Source organism: Malassezia vespertilionis, chromosome 1, assembly GCF_029542925.1.
Source record: "Malassezia vespertilionis chromosome 1, complete sequence".
Lineage (NCBI taxonomy): Eukaryota > Fungi > Basidiomycota > Malasseziomycetes > Malasseziales > Malasseziaceae > Malassezia > Malassezia vespertilionis.
The window spans coordinates 1,327,626-1,346,270 of record NC_079247.1 but is presented as its reverse complement, the minus strand read 5'-3'; the positions used below and the strand labels follow the sequence as shown (position 1 = coordinate 1,346,270).

At 51.2% G+C, this 18,645-nt stretch overlaps 6 protein-coding genes across 6 annotated transcripts; 2 read left to right on the top strand and 4 right to left on the bottom strand.

Annotated features, from left to right (window-relative positions):
• Positions 1 to 3: 3 nt before the first annotated feature.
• Positions 4 to 1,617, bottom strand: MVES1_000732 (uncharacterized protein; the record flags this gene model as incomplete). Its single annotated transcript, XM_056205588.1, has 1 exon — positions 4 to 1,617. One exon carries the CDS (start codon positions 1,615 to 1,617, stop codon positions 4 to 6), a length of 1,614 nt encoding a protein of 537 aa, XP_056061563.1.
• A 643-nt stretch (positions 1,618 to 2,260) lies between these two features.
• On the bottom strand, positions 2,261 to 3,489 carry MVES1_000731 (uncharacterized protein; the record flags this gene model as incomplete). The annotated part of the gene is made up of 2 exons (XM_056205587.1): positions 2,261 to 3,434; positions 3,485 to 3,489. The coding sequence occupies 2 exons, from the start codon at positions 3,487 to 3,489 to the stop codon at positions 2,261 to 2,263; spliced, it is 1,179 nt and encodes a 392-aa protein (XP_056061562.1).
• A 297-nt stretch (positions 3,490 to 3,786) lies between these two features.
• NOG1 (Nucleolar GTP-binding protein 1) lies at positions 3,787 to 5,889 on the bottom strand (the record flags this gene model as incomplete). Its single annotated transcript, XM_056205586.1, has 1 exon — positions 3,787 to 5,889. One exon carries the CDS (start codon positions 5,887 to 5,889, stop codon positions 3,787 to 3,789), a length of 2,103 nt encoding a protein of 700 aa, XP_056061561.1.
• Positions 5,890 to 6,643: 754 nt separating this feature from the next.
• On the top strand, positions 6,644 to 9,208 carry MVES1_000729 (uncharacterized protein; the record flags this gene model as incomplete). The annotated part of the gene is made up of 1 exon (XM_056205585.1): positions 6,644 to 9,208. The coding sequence occupies one exon, from the start codon at positions 6,644 to 6,646 to the stop codon at positions 9,206 to 9,208; it is 2,565 nt and encodes an 854-aa protein (XP_056061560.1).
• Positions 9,209 to 11,293: 2,085 nt separating this feature from the next.
• MVES1_000728 (uncharacterized protein) lies at positions 11,294 to 11,458 on the bottom strand (the record flags this gene model as incomplete). The annotated part of the gene is made up of 1 exon (XM_056205584.1): positions 11,294 to 11,458. The coding sequence occupies one exon, from the start codon at positions 11,456 to 11,458 to the stop codon at positions 11,294 to 11,296; it is 165 nt and encodes a 54-aa protein (XP_056061559.1).
• Positions 11,459 to 13,151: 1,693 nt separating this feature from the next.
• AXL2 (polarity establishment/cellular polarization) lies at positions 13,152 to 18,411 on the top strand (the record flags this gene model as incomplete). The annotated part of the gene is made up of 2 exons (XM_056205583.1): positions 13,152 to 13,167; positions 13,454 to 18,411. 2 exons carry the CDS (start codon positions 13,152 to 13,154, stop codon positions 18,409 to 18,411), a joined length of 4,974 nt encoding a protein of 1,657 aa, XP_056061558.1.
• Between the last annotated feature and the right edge of the window lie 234 nt (positions 18,412 to 18,645).

Here is an 18,645-nt window from a genome sequence, read left to right as displayed (position 1 = left end):
TCATTACAAGAGACGCTGCTTGGCATCCGTAGCCTCCCAGTAGTCGCGATCCCAATCCAGTGTGTTTGGCTTGAAAATACGGTCAAACGCAAAGAATCCGACAATGAGAATGACAATAATTACCACCAGCACGACCCATGCAACGGTGCGGTATGTGCTCGACTCCCAATCCTCTTCTTCGTCGCCATCAGAAGGAGAATTCGACGGAGTCTTGGGAGGACGTGTCTTGTGAATACCGAAAGTATCTTGTCGGGGCTTGTCATAGTCTTGCCCAAAGAGGAAATCAAGAGACTGTGTGGCAGCAATCATGGGATAGTCTTGATGCGAGACGCCAGCAATGAAAGAAACATTGTGTGTCGGAGGAAGCATATTATCTCCGTGCGCAATCCCGACTGCGCTCGCAAAATAGGCGCCACGCTGCAAATGTGTGCCGCCCTGGTACTGTGCCTCACACTGTGTGCTACCAGCACCATTGTCTAGCAAACCCAACGAATAATGAACTGTACGGTTCAAAAATACATCCGTATAGCCGAGACCGTTGTTTGTATAGCGCTTCCTCGCGTATTTAGGAATGCTCGATTGATTACCAATGCCATATGGCCACCTCTCGCGCTGCATCGGGTCTGGACAAGGTTCAGCAGGATTTGGGTTAGGTCTGTCACTCGCCGTAGAGTCTGTTGACGAAGAAACCCATGCCCAAGAACCTGGGTTTCCAATCCAATACTTGATACTGCCGTCATACTTTGTCTGTTTTTTCAACATTGCATAACGGGCGACTGCTTGGCCACCCATAGAGTGTCCGGCGAAAACAAGGTTTTTCAACTGCGGATATTTTGTTTGGTTCATCAGCTCCGTAGCGAAACGATCCAGCATCGAGTAAAAGGTGATCGAGTTGTTCAGTGTCGGTGCTTTCGAACTACCGCCCGATTCCCAGTTCGAGCCTTTGTAGATCAGCCAGTTATCTCCCAGACTGCCGTCCTGAGAATCACTAGCATCCTTATCATCAGTGTTCAACACGGCAGGCGCAATAATAAGAACTTCTTCGGGCTTGATATTGTAAAGCTGCTTGGTCAAGATAGCGTTCAAGGCATTCGAAAACAGAGTGGCATACTTCCAAGAATCACGCGGCTTACCCGGGAAAACAATCAATGCCCGCTTAATTTTTGTTGGATCATAATTTTGGTTCACATAGAATGGCTGCACAACAGGTTGTCCTGGCACATCACTCGATTGCTGGTCAGTAACGGCAAAGGTCGTATTCAGCGTGAAATTTAATGCCTGCGTAGAAATGTAGTCAGGGATGGATTTCCAATTTCCATCCGCATAGCCATCGTTATTCGGCGGTTGTGTGAATGGGACATCGGAAAACCACACCACCTGGGTGCTATCACCATCGTCGGTATTGGGATTGAGAAGTCCGTTTTCTGGTTTCGCCCATGACTGTGAACTATCCCCGACTCCAGGAAGGCCCAAGACAGCATTAATGGCATCGTTTGGATTTTGAATGGTTGCAATGCTGTTCACATAGTTGAAGTCGGGTTGCTGCCGCCGGACCATGCTATGTTTCCCATGGTCGCGTTTCATACGTATATTTTGCGCACGCACAGAGTCAGACATAAGCAACATGCCAAATAACACCGTTGCCAGTGAAAGACAACTCCATCCTTGGTAAAACATATTTGTCTAGCTTAACCGACCCGCGCGCCTCTAAAAGAAAACGAGAAAGCGGCAACGTTTCCAACGTTGTCTCTATCGGCAACGTTAAAACGCCAGCGCTGGAGCTCCAGCGCCACGCGCATAGAAGAGTTTTCGGGGGGACTAGATAGTATTTTTTCTTGTCTGTCCTTGCTCTAATTGGCGGTATGAACCTGATGACATAATACTGTAAACAAATGGCATGGGCCATGCAGCCGTCGTGCAATAGGGTTGCATGCCAGCGCCTCGCACCATGTTTTATTCGCGCGTGTACTTATCATGGCTTGGCGAAAGTGCAGTTTTGCTTATGTGCAGTTGGACTATTGTGCCAGGCTGCAGGTGGGTAACCTTGTGTGACCAAGAGATCTGAAGGGTGGAACGAGTGATTTGGTCACGACCAATGGCGTCAACATGACAGTAAAGGCGGTCGAGACTAGAAACCCGGTCGCACAGTACCGTATTCAGCCCTGTACAACGTATAGAAGCTACAACAGATATAGCTGAACTATGACCGTATTATTCAATGTGAACTAGGTATGGTCGCAAAGAACTATATACAGCAAATTTAGTCCGTACGCGAGCTGAAAACAAACTCCAAGGTGCGAAACTTGGCCATCATGGGGTAGTCTTGGTGAGACACGCATTCCACAAAATCGACGAGTTGATTGCTAGGAAAGTCTCCAAAAACGCTCTTGAGCGACTTTACGTAGAGTGCACCTCGTGCGAGACGGTTTGGACCCTGCGTGTTCGGTGCGCACCGATCACTTTGGCCACCATTGTCATTTAAACCAAACGAGTAAAGGATGCGGCGATCGCCATAGCGGGAAATGGTGCTTTCCTTATTTTTGGCCTTCTTCTCTGCGTATTTTGGCGCGTGATCAAAACCAAATGGCCACTTGCTGGCCGAATCGCACGAAGAGCTGGAGTTGTAGTACTTCTCATCAAGCCAGGTATAAGAGCCCGGGTTGCCGATCCAGTAACTGATATTGTCTCGGTATGCCTTCTTTGGCTTGCCAAAAAGCGCGTAGCGCTGCGTGGCTTGTGCGCCCATAGAATGACCGGCCATGACTGCGTGCTTTACATTCGGGAAATTACTCTTGTCAAAGATATGGTCCAAGAAAAAGTCCATTACTTCAAAGGAGCTCACATTTGTAAAGCCAGAAGGACCACGCGATGTATCACCAACGGCCCAGCCAGCATTTTTGAAGTACAGCTCATCGTCTCCTGCCGCGCCAGAGTCAGCATCTTTCTGGTTAAAAAACATCGGAGAGATTAAGAGAATTTTGCTCTTGTCAATGTTCAGCTGGTCGTGCGTTTCGGCCACTCTCTGAGCATTACCCATTATATTGATGTATTTCCATGAATCGCGCCATTGGCCCGGCCAGATAAGAACTACGCGTTCAATGCTATCGGCATCATAATTCGCATTAACGTAAAACGGAACCTTGACGGACTTGCTGCCTTCAGTGCGGAAAACCATAGAGCGGTTTAGCTTGAAACCATTAAAAGAGTCCGGGATTAATGCATAGCCAGAAAGATAATTGCCCAACGCAGCCGGGGTAGGCTTGAACTCTGCGCCATGTCCCCACGGAACTTGCTCATCATCACCAGTGCCAGAAACGAGATTGTTCGAGAACCAAAGATCCCCGTCAGCTTCGAGAACATCCTTGATTTTTAACACATCATTGGCAGCACCAACCGGATCGCTTTTTGACTTGGATTCAATACCTTTTTGCTTGCTGCAGCTGAGCTGGCGAGCAAACAAGTGCGCCCCGGTGCGCTCCCTTACCTCATCCTGTGCCTCTACAACATGCAACAAGAGGCAAACAATGAGGACAGCAAACAATGTTGGTGAATTACCTAAAACTCTCATAGTAGCGGAATAAGTCGCAGATACTCAGCCCCCGCCTATATTTCTATCTCAAGGCCATAAAGGTCATAGCATGATTGCCAAGGTAAACAACGGCATTTTTACCGTTTAAGCAGCCTTGGTCGTATGTAATTGGCTCGATAGCAAAACCTCCCGTGGTTATGGATAACCCACAGCCCAGAATGGTTACAGGGTACAGGACGTTACATAAGCTTACAAATTTAGCGACTGCGCGTAGAACCTTTGCCGCGCTTGCCGGCAAAGAGCCATTTAGGCATGGTTTCTGGGATGCGACGGTCAGACTCACTTGCACGCGCCTCCATGTTGCGGCCACGAATACCGAAGCTGTGCAGGGAGCGTGCTTTCTTTTCTTGGCTATCATCGTGGAGACCCGCAAACTGACGCTGACTTGCAGGGATACGCGCAGCGCCTGCGCGTGCAGACACGTGGCCACCCGACTTGTTCGTCGTTGCCGTAGTAGCGCTTTTTCCGCGCGTAAGGGTAGCAGGTCCTTTACTGGACGTGCTACGCATCTTTTTACGATGCGTCTCGTCCGGAGTCGCTTCCTCGACAGACATACTGTCGCCCATAGTGTCATCGTTCTCATCCATATCCACATCTTCGTCGTCTTCCATGCGGCTCTTGCGCTTTCCGACCAATCCTTTCGCTTTCGCAAGAAGCTCAGCGCGCCTCTCAATATTGCTCGGATCGATACCGGAAGCGCGCATGCTTTCCGACAATTGTGACAAAGAGCGGTGCTGCAAGGTCCTGGGTATTTGAGCACGCGCTTTAAGAGTCTTTTTATTTTGCGCCTGAAGTTTGGCTTGTTGCTTCCGCTGCTTGATTGTCTGTGCGGCAGAGTAAACCTGCCTTTCCTCTTCGTTAAGTTCCTCGTCGCTTTCATCGTAAAAGCCGTCGGCCTCAAGCTTCTCCTCTTCGCGCTCAAGCTTATCGAGCGAGTTCAAAATGTCGGGATCCACAAAATCAGCAATGTTTTTGCCTTCGTAAATCTCAGGAATGGTGTCGTATTTCCAGTCCTCTTTCTCGAGAATGTAACACTTCTTCATATCAATGTTGTGCACACCAGCACCACCCTGTTCCTCTTGAACATCCTTCTCAGTCCTGAAGCGCGCGGGGTCATCAAGGCTGTACTTCTTGCGCGTACCTTCCGCAATGGCAGCAGGTACGTATGGCTTCCGTTCCACATCGTCGCGCCTTTGCGGGACAGCGACATGCAAACGGTTCGTGATCGCGTCTCCTTTGGGGCCGCGGATCTTGCCTTCTACCCGCGTAGCGAGCAAAGTCTCACACGCTGTTTGCTTCAGATCCATGATACCCTGGTCGGTAAACGTGCTAATCTCTTTCAGCTGAACATTTCCATTGGACTCATCAAGGACGCTGCGCACCATCTGTGCACGCTCGTCATCCAAATCTTCCAGTCGCGCCACGTCAATTTTATTCACAACCAAAAACGTCGGCTTGTTTGCGAAAAGCGGTTTGATGCTGTTAAAGAGCTGTACCTGCGCCTCAATCGTGTATCCACATTGCTCGGAGAGATCCATAAAGTACAAAATGGCCGAGCGCAAATGCGCCAGCGCGGTGATTGCCTGCATTTCAATAGTATTCATTTCCTCCAGAGGATGATCCAAGATACCGGGCGTGTCAATCACTTGCCAACGAAGGTATTTATAATCCATATGGCCGACAAACAACGATTTGGTGGTAAATGCATAGGGCTGCACATCAACATCTGCACGCGTCACCTTGTTAATGAAGCTAGACTTGCCCACATTCGGGTATCCGCAAATTACCAGTGTGCGAGTGGATGGATCAATGGAGGGAAGACGGGAAATATGTTGGCGCACTTGCTCCAAGTATGCCAGAGGGTCCTTGTTGCGGCGCATGATTGTCGCCATACGACCCAAGGCCGCACGTTTTAACTGCTTGCAGCGAAAAAGACTGTCTCCGAACTTTATCAATCGCACATAATCTTTGGCGACCTGCTCGATCAAGTGGCGAGCCGTATTGATTTGTCCAAGGGCTAGCTTGTAGTGATTTTTGTCGTACAAGACATTCATTAGCGACGAAGTAAAGGGATGCAAATTCTCCAACACAGGAAACTCGCTCAGGATAGCCTGCAACTTCTCTACAAACGCATCTTTTGTGAACATAATCTTACGCATGTAAAAGGAACGAATACGAGTGATCTTGAACCCAGGATGAATAACGGTAGGGGTTTTGCGTTGAGTTTTCGAAAGTACAATATCCAAGAAGTCATTTGCCGTAGGTACAGGCGAGATAGACGCCTTGAGTGTCGCAGACATGATCAAACCGATAAAAGGGTATGGCCCTTACTGCACTGCGATGGCGAACAGCGCTGCAAGCTGGCTACGCAAAAAAAAAAAAAAAAAAATGCCCCGCCTGACTAAACATTTGCGCGTGCGCCCAAAACCCGAAGATTTTTGTCGTGCGCAACTTTTTTGAGAAATGCGACAGTCTAATTGGTGGGTGCAGTCTTAGCCAGTGCTATGTAGACATCTTAGTCAGCGTAGCGAAAAAGTACACGAGCACTGGGTGATGCACCAGTGCGATAGGACCCCTGTCCAACTTTTTTTGCCCCCAGAAGCGTGCGAGCTTGTGATCAAGTAGTGGCGTCTGACAGTAGCCAAAAGCTCACTGTTTTGCTTCTCGGATTAGTACGACATCAGTCTTTATCGCTCAAAAGTTTTTGACAACTAAAGTATGTATCAATTGCCGCAGCAGCAAACGACAACTGTTGGAACGCTGGTGCTCAAGTGCAAAGCTAACACGTCTTTCAGTAACCAGAATATGCCGGATCGTTTAAGTTGCACATCTACCGCCATTTTTGGTACAACAACATTATACACACTGAAGAATAACCTTTTTGAAACTACTGACAACACCTTTTATAACATTACCAAAGACTCTGAGCTGGGGCAGCAGTTGCCCCCATTTTGAAGAAACACTCGTGAATTTGATTTTTGCTTGAACGAGTCCACGTTTAAGTGATACGTACGCTTTCAGAGAAACAAGCTTTATTTTGAAAGATCACCAAGAATGCGCGACGCATTCTATACACAGCTGTTGGCCTCTTCGCCAACGCAAGTCGGATTCAACGAATCCAACCAAGAAACGATAAACAGTGATGGTCTATCTTCTACACCCGACGAGGGCTTTGATATTGTAGACGATGACCGGCGCAACACACACAATGACAGTGTGACGGACGTCGGTGAAATTGATGATGCGCACAACTGTGTGACTGAATCCACATCCACTTCTGACACGGATGATTCTGACATGGCCAAGCAAATTGATGCAGCTGGTGAAGGTGAATCTTTACTTGGCTCTGACAGCTCTGACGATGACGAACGTCTGGCCAAGGAGGAGGAGTACCTTATTCAAGAAGTGATACAAGGCAGCCACAATAGGGGTGCATGCTTTGATAACAGTGCTGGGAAAGTATTTGACATTAATAACGAAGACAATCCAAGAGAACATAACGAATTTTGGAATTCTCTATCGCCAAACGTCAGGACCCAAGAGAATGGGGTGCTTGGCGAGGAAATGTTCAAGCCGCAACGCGGGTTTGCTTCATCCCCTGAACCATCTTTTTCCGACTTCTTTGTGTCGTCTGATGAGATGGATGCGCAGCAAACGGAGGACGACTGCGATGACGACGAAATGCTTACGACCGATGAAGATTCTATGAGTGGTTCAGAAAGCGACTCTTCTATCAGCAATGCATCGCTTTCAACACCTCTGCTTGCCCATTACGGTGCTGCGCAAACAGACAGTGATCAAAATGACACTTTATATGATGGAGAGGAGCTGGACGAAGATGGGTCACTAAAGAGTGCTATCCCATTGCTTGTAATCGAGGATCTCGACGGCCGGCTTATATACGCTAGGGCCGGAGATGGCGAAGCTGTCTTTGGCTCGGATGGCGAATTTGAATTTGCCGAAGAGAGCGAAGATGAGAGTTCCAGCGACGAATTTTCCGACTTTGCGCAGACGCATTCCTACAAGGCAGAGAACAAGACAGGTACTGATACGACCTTGTCGAACACCGAACACTCTGGTGTGGATACTCTTGACGGTGATACGACCGACGAATTACCTGATGAGGACATGCCCTATCCAAGACTACTGGTCGGATCAGTTGCGCCCAAGGGTGGGAAAAATGCCCGCCGCGCTCGCGAGATTGCGGCGCGATGTAGGCTACTCTCTCCTAGGCCGTCTTCTGTGCTAACATCGGCTGGTCGCAGTACTTTTTCGCGGGTTCCTAGTGCTCTTTCCATGATTTCTAAGGTTGCCGACGACCAGACTGATGCGTCCTCAGAGAGCCCCGAGCCAGTTGGCAATGCGAAAGAAGCAGCAACTGGGGCCAAGCTTTTTCGAGACGCAAAGACTAGAGAAGGCAACTTTGTGAAGCCCGAAATGGGGGAGTTTATGCCCGCAATGTCAAAGTCTGTGCGTCGCGCTGTGATTGACGGATCACATCGTGCGCCATCCCCATTCATCGACCGTAACCGCTTGCAACATGCGCTGGGCCGCAAACGGCAAGGGAAGGGAGATGCTGAAGATTCGTTGGAGCATGCATTGCAAGGGTCTCGGCGCTTGAAGCGCAAGAGAGCGCCGACTCAAAATTCTTTTCATGCACTTACAAATCGTGGGCCTTTGGCGGATCTTACGAGCCAAAACATGTCTTCCAACCCTGAGTCTATGGACCAAGGATCGATGATGGATCTGTGCGACGTACTGGATGAGAATCTTCTCTGGCAGGAAGTTGACAGCCAAGAACCCCCGTGCGACAACGATGATCATGGCGAACTGGTTTCCCGAGATACGCATGCGAATGCAAAGCAACGTAGCCGCAGCCGCAGCCAATCGTCCGCGCAGGAAGGAGGTGGGCTTGGTTTGAACTACAATGCATTCGCGCGTTGGAATCGTATTCCCATGGCGGCATTTCGTGACTCGCAAAAGCAAGCTGGTGGTACAACTTCACCGGCACTTCCTTCTTCGGCGTATACAGTGAGTCAGAACTCGCCGAACGCGTATCTGTTGATGCATCCATTGCATACGGATCGAAAGCAATATTTGTCTAATCCCATGCGAACCCCTTCTCGCCTACGAAAACAAAAGACACCATTCCGACGTGGCTCAGGAAGCCTTCATGACCAGCAAATTGCGGACTCGCCGCTCCACCGGACGTTGGCTGACTCTACGCTGTCACCGGACGATAACCGCCAGGCGGGGATGGTATCCTCACTTTCATCTTTGCCTGACTTTGATGCAAGAAAACAAGATACCGGATCACAAACATCCGCCAAATTTGGTGATCACACAGTTGTTGGTGGTCGATTCCTGGTTTCGCCAATGCTGAGGCCTGTGAAACATATAGGCCGAAAGCAATCGACAGGGAATCTTGGTGCGCCCAGCTCGTCCGATCCGCTTCCCAAAGTCGACTATACCGCGCCATTGTCTGGCGCACCTGTACGGAAAGTAACAAAGAAGGAAAAACGCGAGAAATTGGCGCGTCGTGCGGCTCTGAAACGACACAGTTTAGATCGGTCAGACCGACTCGGCGATAGCATTAGCTCTCCCCACATTGCCCCTTAGTAGTCCTTTGACTTATCGCTAATAAAACTATATCATTTTCCAAATATACCATAGGCAGTGACCGTCAGATTGGTTTATGGATGCCGTTTGACTATGGTTGTATAGCCACTGTGATCGCCGGAGCAAGAAATAAGCGCGACAAGCTAAAAAGCAATACCGGTATGGAGGTTCTTCACGCCTTTAGTCTGACGTCATTTGGCGCTACCGAACGCAGTCATTTATTTTTTAATTGATTGGGTAAACAAATATGTATTTTCCTGCATAGTTCGGACGGTGTTCATTCGTCCAAGATTTGCGGTGCTATTTTTGACCTCATTAAGCGGCCACATAATAGCTTCAGAAGGACAGTCTGCATACGAACAGCAAATCAAATGCGGAGAAACCTTTACAAGCTAACAAAGCCCAGGGACAACTAAAGTTCGGGTTGCGTAGTAGGCTACAATCCCTGTACCTTCACGATTCCATTCCGCAACACCGCACGTTGTAAAACGGCCGTCCAGCTACAAAGGACTAAATATAAGGGGTGTTTTTGAGTTTTTGCTACGCAGCGAGAGCTCCAGATACTGCCTAACATCATTTTACTTTTGCGTCAGCGCCATTTTGGAGGCCCGCAATAGACGCAATCATGTCTGGTAACTCTATGCAACGGGAAGTAGAGCCAGCCGTATTGGAGAAAAACGAGTCGGCAGCTGCGGCTGTCCAGTCTGACCAGACTTTGCAAAACAATACTATTATTACTGCAAATGACAAGCCGTTGATGTCTGATAATGGGTCGTTCGCTGACGCTAGCACCTCTGTATCCAGCGATAGCTCCCACCGTGACAGCACCGACACTCGAACTGGGAGTACAAGTATTACGAGTGTGACTGATGACTCTCCAAAAGATGTGGAATTGGTTGAATCGCCCCAAGAGAGGCGCGAGGATGAAGTGCCGGCGAAGGAGAAAAAAGTCATTAGTAATAACGATGTTGCTGCAAACGACTCGCCTGCGACTGGGCAAAAAAACCGAAAAGCTGGCAAGGAATCTAAGGGTGGTATCACGATTGACGGCAAAAAGCGATATCCATGCCCTTTTCCGGGCTGTGCCAAAACTTTTTCTACCAGCGGGCACTCTTCACGCCACAGTCGAATTCACACGGGAGAAAAACCGTATCGTTGCTCATACCCGGGCTGTGGCGCACAGTTTTCCCGATATGATAATAGCTTACAGCATTACCGCACGCACATCATTTCTTCCAAAGGTGGTAAGAAATTTAGAGGAAAAGGCAGTGCAAGCGCCGGTAAAGTTACAGAGGATTCCCCGCTCGTATTCAAGCCGAACCCTGACCGAGGATATGCATCAGAACCAAGCGTCCTTCAGCCGACCATCAGGAAAGAGTCGGATACGTTCGGCTATGCATCGCCGTCTGCTGCTTTCTCTGCAACTGCAGTGCCTGCTATACCGGAACCTGAATTGGCGCTAAGTAAAGAGTATTATGAGGTACCCGTTGGCAATGACTCGGCTGCGGTGGATGAATTGCAGGACAATTCCACTCCACAGGCGCACGCTGCATTTGATAATAAATTTGAGCTACCCTCGAAGGGTATGTCAACGGACCACACGAGGCCCAAGAAGATTTGTTCGCACACTACAGAAACGACAATGAACGACACGCCCAAGTTTGGGTTTACGGATTCTTGGCCAGATCCACGTATGCATGGCGTATCCAGTGAGGCAAATCTGCGCTCTATGTCCGAATACTCTCACGGCCGCATGTACAGTCCTAGAGACGTGTATACTAAACACGCACTTTCTTACGAGACATTACGCTCGCATAATATTTTGCAAAATCGCAAGCGACTGAAGAGCTCACCCGGGTACATCTATCCCCCTTCCGCCCAAACCAATGGCGGCGGCGCATACTCAGTTACAGGTACTTCCGATACTTTTAGGGCCAACGCTACCGGCTTAGGAAGCAAGGCGAGTACGTTGGGGTACCCCAATCCTGACCGAAATGGCTGGCGTTATTCAAGTCGATGGCAGTTGCGCATTCCCCCGACGAGGACCGGATGTGAATCGCCGCCAATAGCGTTTCGACCGATGTCCTACCAGATGCGAAAAAGCGGAAGTTTGCCTTCGCTCTTGTCGTTGGATATGCCACGGTCAGAAAGTTCCTCTTGTTCCTTGTCTAAATATTCGCTCGGATCGGAATCGCCTTCGGTGGTGAACCCTATGCCGGTGGAGCCAGCAAACGGAACGCCAACGGACATGTCCGCAACTAAACTTTCCATCTCGGAGTAATTTTTTTGACGAGAAGGACTTAAGGCCAGCAAAATAATTTTGGCAAGGTCGAAACTTCCGTCATTAATGCACATGATGTAAACGTTGAGAACGCAAAAAGTGAAAGGATGTAATAATCCAAAAGAAACCCTCATGATTTTTTCTACGGCCGCAATGATACAAACATATACATGCACCATCGACAGCAAGTCGAAAGGTATTAATGGTAGCATTCATTTTTTATTTTTTACTTTTTTTTTAACGCAACCCTTGTGGTGCAGTACAGCGAATTGCGGCAATTGAGCGAATTGAAGCCGCAGTCAACCGGGTGGAGAAATAAACTCTGGCAGATTAATCATCAGCTGGCGGTGCCTCCTCATCCAGGAAACGCAATAGCTGGACACGAATCTCTGTATTTTCATCACCGCGTAGTGCATCAGCGACAAATGTGCACTTGGTCTGGATCTGGACCTAATAGTTAGCAGCGTAATCAGTACACGTACCATTTCTAAAGCTCCGCGGAGCACACCTGCAAGCACATTGGAGTACCACAGACCACCACGCAGAACTTCTTGAGGAAGCTCGACAAACTCAGCCAATGGGTTCTCGGTAAAGAGAAGACTAAACTCTTTCAGAGTGTTCCCATCCAGCTCGGGGCCAGTAGATGCATATCCTGCAGCTAAGACCCCTGAATTGTCTGCATTGGTCGCATTGTGCCCTAATGGTGCATCGAACGATATAGCAGGCGTGATGTTGAGGAACAGCTTGAATCCGACTTTGCTTATCACTTCAGCCACGGTACGAAGATCGATGCAGCGGGGAAGATTGCTCCGTGCAAGGAACTCTTCAATGAGGCGCGTACCGATATTGTAGCCCCTAGCCGTTAGCGGACAAGGTCACTTACATTTTATCTAGCTGGGTATTCACTTGCTCGTAGTCCTCGTAATCTTTGATGAGCTGCACGACGAGCGCGCCGTACGTGAGTGTAAACAACTCTGCATTCTACCATGGTTAGTAGGGCGCTGATCTACTGCATACCACTGTGTCTGTGTTTTGGCGCCACAAATCTTCTCCCAGCGCCTTGTACTGTTTTGTGGGTGCCATGCTTATAGAAACGTTTGGTAAAGAACGCACGTCCCCAGGCGCGGAATAGAGAGCCGAGGCAGTGCGCGCGACGGCGATTCCATCTCCTAACAAGACCTAGTAGGTTATAACTATCATCAAGCTGGCATGCCCAACGTGCGGAGTCTACTGGAAGCCACGCATTTGGATTGCATGCATACCATTTATAGCTACAATGTGCAACGGAGCTGTGCCCAAGAGCACGTCCAAGGGCTGTGTCGTGGACAACATACAAGCATTTTCATGTACAAGAACGAGCTTGCTTTGGCCTCCATCGAGGTATTCTGCTTTTGCGAACGAAATAAGGACAATATCAACTTTTTACCAAGAGCATCGAGCGTCATTTTATGTATTACCCCGTCCAGCCAACGACATAGGCAATGAACGGCAATGCCTTTGATGCCTGATCCAAGCGGAGGTTCCCTCCACATGTCCAGCGCGCGTCCTTGATCTGTTGGTGCAGATTCTACATTTACTGAACATGCAGCACAAAAAAGTCTACACGCCCGCACTTGCAGACATATTGGTCGATATTCTATGCACAGCAACCAGAGGCGTGTGATGGTCGCGAATCTCTGTCCGACCACATCCATCGTGAACGTTGAGGTTGATCCTCGGCAACAACACTAATCTTTTACGCTGGCTGTTGGTACCATTTGGACGTGCTGCCGTTGCTGCCTTGTTGCGCTTTTGCACATTCCATTTGCTACTTCCTCTGGAAGTATTTTCCATCCAACGCGAGACCAGTACACAACTCCCACAAAATATGCGAGTTTTACCATATTGCCATAACGGCATCAAGACAGTACTGCAAAGTGTAGTACTGCTTGCCACTCTATCCATCACCCTCACTTCGGCACGAGTGTCTGTAAATGTAGACATTGCCGACCAACTCCCACCATTAGCGCACGCGGACGAAGCGTACAACTGGCAGTTCCTGCCCAACACTTTTACGACGTCGAGCGGCGATTTGACCTATTCTGCGGATGGCCTACCGAATTGGGCGAAATTTGACCGCAAAACGGGACGTATCACCGGGAAACCGTCTAAGCAAATTCGGAGCGACGAGATGCGTCATGTTCGCATCACTGCGAAAGACGGACAAGGGGATTCGTCCGTGTCCTCGTTCGACTTTGTCACTGTCAAGGCGCCGGCGCCGAAACTGAATACATCGCTCCAGGACCAGCTGCCTGCAGCGGCAAGCATGGGAAATGGCAACATGTTGCCCAATAAAGTGCTGCATCTTCCTCTGGGATGGTCCTTTAGCATTGGCTTTGACGGCGGCACATTCTACTTGCCCGAGGACGACCGTGTATATTACTCCACCTACCTGAAGGGCGCACAGCCCTTGCCAGACTGGCTCGTGTTCAATGAGCAAGAAATGACATACTCGGGTATCGCCCCGACCAATCCAGGGCCAGATGGCGAGTACTTCAATGTGGAATTGTTTGGCTCGAACCGCGCGAATTCAGGCGGCCCCATGACCAACTTTACCATATATGTTGCTGGCCGTATCATTACGGTAAACGAGACGACGTTCCCTCCTCCTCTGAACCTCACCGAAGGTGAACAGTTCACGTTTAATCTGGAGCAGGTAAACTCGTCGCTTTTGTTCGACGGCAAGCATCCCGAGACAGGCGCATTCGATGTTACGTTAGGCAAGGGCGCTCCGAGCTGGGTGCACTATGACGAGGCTACGTTAAACCTGTCTGGCAAGCCGCAAGCGAATATCAAGAACACGAAGCTTACCAAGACGACAATTCCACTACAGGCAACACACGAAGGCGCCGTTCCGCGCGAACTGGACTTTCCAGCCAACATTTTCCCCAACGCGTTCGCGAACCAGACCATTCCCGATGTCTCCGTTGCACCCGGCAAAAACTTTTCACTCACATTGGATCAGTACCTGCGTGACCCTCAAGTTGAAATGAATGTCACATTTGGGACGCAGCTGAGCCGCCGCGCTTTTGGAGTTCATTCGCACCGAGGGCACAGATTTCTGCGCCGCGCGATGCCCATATGGATGAAATACGATGCGGAAACAAAGCAGCTTTACGGTCTTGCACCAGGCAATGAGATGGATATGCGCATCGATATGTCTGCAGCCAATCCTGTGCCAAATGCGCCTGTTCCACACTCGCTTGCTTCCTTTGTTATGAAGGTTAGCAAGCACGAAAAACCGACCACACAGCCAAGCCCGCGCGTCCACCACAAGGATGGCAGCAATGGACTGTCGGGAGGCGAGAAAGGTGCGATTGCTGGCTCGATTGTGGGCGCAGCAGTACTGGCTGCGATAGCTGGCGCTTTGCTCTACTTTTGCTGCTACAAGCGCAGGAATCGCAGTCCTGCCGAGGCTGCCGCGGCTGGTACCGCAGGACCCTTGAGCGACACGCCTGGAGATGCGCAGAACATGTCTATGCTGGCCGAGCAGCCATCGCCGGCACCGCAGCCTAAGCGGCCCTTGTCGGCAATTACGCCGTTTCAAGGTCCTGGCGATCTGCCATACAATGATATGCGTCTCGTGCCTTATAATGGCGGTATGCTGGCAGGTGCAGGCATCGGCGCCGGAGGCGCAGGTGCTGCTTGGGACGCTGCGAACCAAGGCCCACAGCACGAGCCTGTGCCGACAATGCAGCCGCATGCATGGGAGGCAATGCCCGTGTATACTGGCACGGCTAGCCGCAACAACTCGGCTGGCGGCAGCTTTGGCCCACGCTCCAGCATGTCTTCCCAACAACCGCGTGTCACCGAAATTGTGCACGGAAGTCCGAAATGGCAGCGCGCTTCGGATGAAGTGAACCCTACACCCTTTCTCGGCCAGTCTCAATTCCTAACACCAGCATGGGTCCAACAGCCAACAGGCCCTCGCCCGCCGCCGGTATCGGCAAAGCCTGTACCACGCAAGGACGAAACAAGCCATGCCAAACTGCACCGTACTTTGAACGACTTCAAATACTCGACTCAGCCGATGATTCCCGAGCAGCCCAAAGAAGAAAATGTGGGCGCGAAGAATTCCAAGTATGCCCACAGCCGCAGCTTTGTGGACTTGTTTAGTGGGCTTACTGCCGCTGCAGGGCTTGGTGCGTTTGCAAAGAGCAAGGGTGCAGCGCCGGCGCAGGATATAGGGGAGGAAAATAAGCTTCCTGTGAAGCCAGTTGCATCGGAGCCAATTGCAGAAACACAAGAAGCTGAAACACCCAAGCCAGCGCGTTTCCTTTTGCACCTGTTTGGCAAGAAAAAGCAAAACGACGAAGAGGCACAACCGAGGACAGAGTCAGCGACAGAGCCAGTGCCAGAGCCAGAGCCAGAGCCAGCGCCAGCGCCAGTGCCAGAGCCAGCGCCAGAGCCAGCGCCAGTGCCAGAGCCAGTACCAGTGCCAGAGCCAGTACCCATGGCTGAAGAAGCGTTAAAAGGAATGCCAGCATCCAAGAGTATTCGTGCAAGCTGGGAAGAGAGCCTTTGGTATGGCGAGCGACCTAGTGAAGTGGTCAGCAAGCGTGCCAGTGCAGAGCCACGACTCCGCCACATTCCCGGCTCAGTTGCCGACGCCGAGCCTGTCTTGCCTGCAGAAAAGGCATCTGAGCTCCCCGAGGTGCCAGTGCCTGTTTTCGGCATGTACATGGCCCAGGGCGAGCCAGTTATGACACCTGCAGACAATTCTGACCCAGAGTCATTGCAGGAGCCTGCCCAAGGACCCGTCTTGGATCCCGAACCCGAGCTAGAGGCGCGCATCTCTGCCGACGAGGTACCATACAAAGAGGTGCCTATATCCGAGTCGCCATTACCCAAAGCAGCCGAGCCGATCGCGATGACCTCATTTCACGACGAAGGACCCGCTGATACTCATCTTGCGCCTGCGATGGACTGGTCGTTTTCGATGCGTGTCGCCGAGGTAAAAGAGGATATTGAGCAGCATCCCAAGGCAGAGGCCTTGCTGGAAGCGCCTCTTAGCGCTGCACAGGACGACGCGGCGCCCGAGGCAGACGAAAAAGCGATGCCTGTTCAACCGCCTTGCGCCGCCTTGCCAGAAAAGCATATCAGCGATACTCGCCCAGCTGTACGGACCGAGTTAGAGGAGGAGGCGTTGATGCAAAGCAAATCTACGAAACGCCGCTCTACGCAGCGCTCTCGTCCCCAAAGCATGGCCGAGGCGCGCGTGGAGCAGTCCGCTGCGGCGCAAGCACCCAAAGAGCCAGTGGCTTCTGCACCGATGCCAGAGATCGAGACGGAGGAACCTAGTGTGGATATGCCGCCTGCGCCTTTGGCACCAGAGCCTAGTGGCCCAAGCTTTATCCGCCCGCCCCATATGGAAGTACCGACAAAGCGCGCAAGTACTGGCGTGTACCACACGGACGATGCCCTGGTCGGCACTTCGCCACTCAGTGCAGCAGCTGCACTTTCGCCGCTGTTTGCCAAACCTTCTTTGCCTTCTCCGGAGTGGACGCGCGTCGCGGAGGACATGCCAGAAGATGCTGGCAAGAGTCCCTTGTTTAGCGGTGATCCCGGCGAATGGGAGCCGAGTGGCCGCGAAGCACTGCAGTTCGAAGCGCCGTCGCCTGTAGCGCCAGACGCCGAATTGGAGCTGCTCGCAGGGTGGCAGCCAGACGCGATCTTTTCGCCTGTACTCTCGGAGAGCACAGACTCGCCGCATCCACGCAGCAAGACACTCCCCGACCTTGCCGCGGTGCGACGCTTGAGCGCGTTGAAGCAGACCTCGGTGCTTCCCCCTCAGATTTCTCCGTTTGCAGATAAGGCCATGTTTGACCCAATCAGTGCTACGGAAGCTCCACAAATCGGTCCTTTGCCCGGTACAGGCACCATCTCGCCGTTCATGTCGAACGGAATTGAGAAGCTTGCATTGGGCGCGCAAAAGGGAGGCGTACGAAGCCGCATGGGTATACAGCACGCCGCTATGCGTGCTCCAGAAAAGCCACGCGCAGAAAATGAGCCGCAGCTATCACCAGGCATGTTCGATGATGCCGACGACGATCTCGCATTCGATCCGTTTGCGTTTGAAGAATACCCCTACGGCACCATCATTGGCCAGGCACCGCCGCCGGCAACAGCTGCACAGTCAACCAGAATGCTTTCTCAGGCGCCTTCTTTGTTACAGGAATTGGATGAATTCAGCATCACCGAGGGTGCGCTGGCACTCGAGATTGGGTACGACGACCAGTCTCCCAAGGTTGCCGCGACCGTCTCTGCGCCGCTGCACACAAGGCCGCGCCCAGTGCAACCAAAGCGAACGGTCAAGGCGCCGTTCGCGAAACCAACGTCGCCCAAGAAGGTGCCGCGTGCCAAGCCAGCGTCGCCGAAAAAGGTGCGCATCGCGTCTGAAGCGACAATTCCCAAGTCTGCGACAATGACATCGATTGAAATGGCTCAAACGCGCTTCGTTACCTTTACACCAGCAAAGCCACCGCGCCTGCAGCTTGCTAGCTGTCGGACATGCGAGTCTGTGATGCTGCCCATCATGGGCTCGCAAGCTTCGTTCCCCAAGGAGCTCTTGGAGGAGGCACAGTCCAAGGCTGGTCCTGCGGCGCACTACTCCCCCTTGCTGTTTGCGCCTTCGCGTCCAGACCTGCACAACACATGGCCTGAATGGATGCATTGGCTTGTGTGGGATGAGGCGGGGCAGCTACTTTCGGGTGTTGCGCCATCGGAGCTTGTTGAGCAGCAAGGCTCGCCCATGCAAATCCCTATTCATATTGTACTGCAAGGCGAGACAGAAGCATCCAACTTGCTTGTTGCGCGCATTTTGCTCACCATTCTGCCAGAGGCCAAGGCCGAAGAGCCAGTGCGCAGTGCGATTGCCAAGTAATTCTGTTTTATATGTTCATACCCACGATACGTGTTTCATGTTCTTTCTCCACATTGCCATTTCCGAACAAGCAACCTCCACTTGCACGCCTTCCTTGTTCCCAAAACGTCCATTCTTTCGGACGGATGACGGAGGAGGTCGACAGCTGGGTGGAGGCACTGGCGCTATACCATACTGCCCCCGCACATAAAACCAGTCTGCAGTACTCGTCCAATGGTATTACATGGGACGATG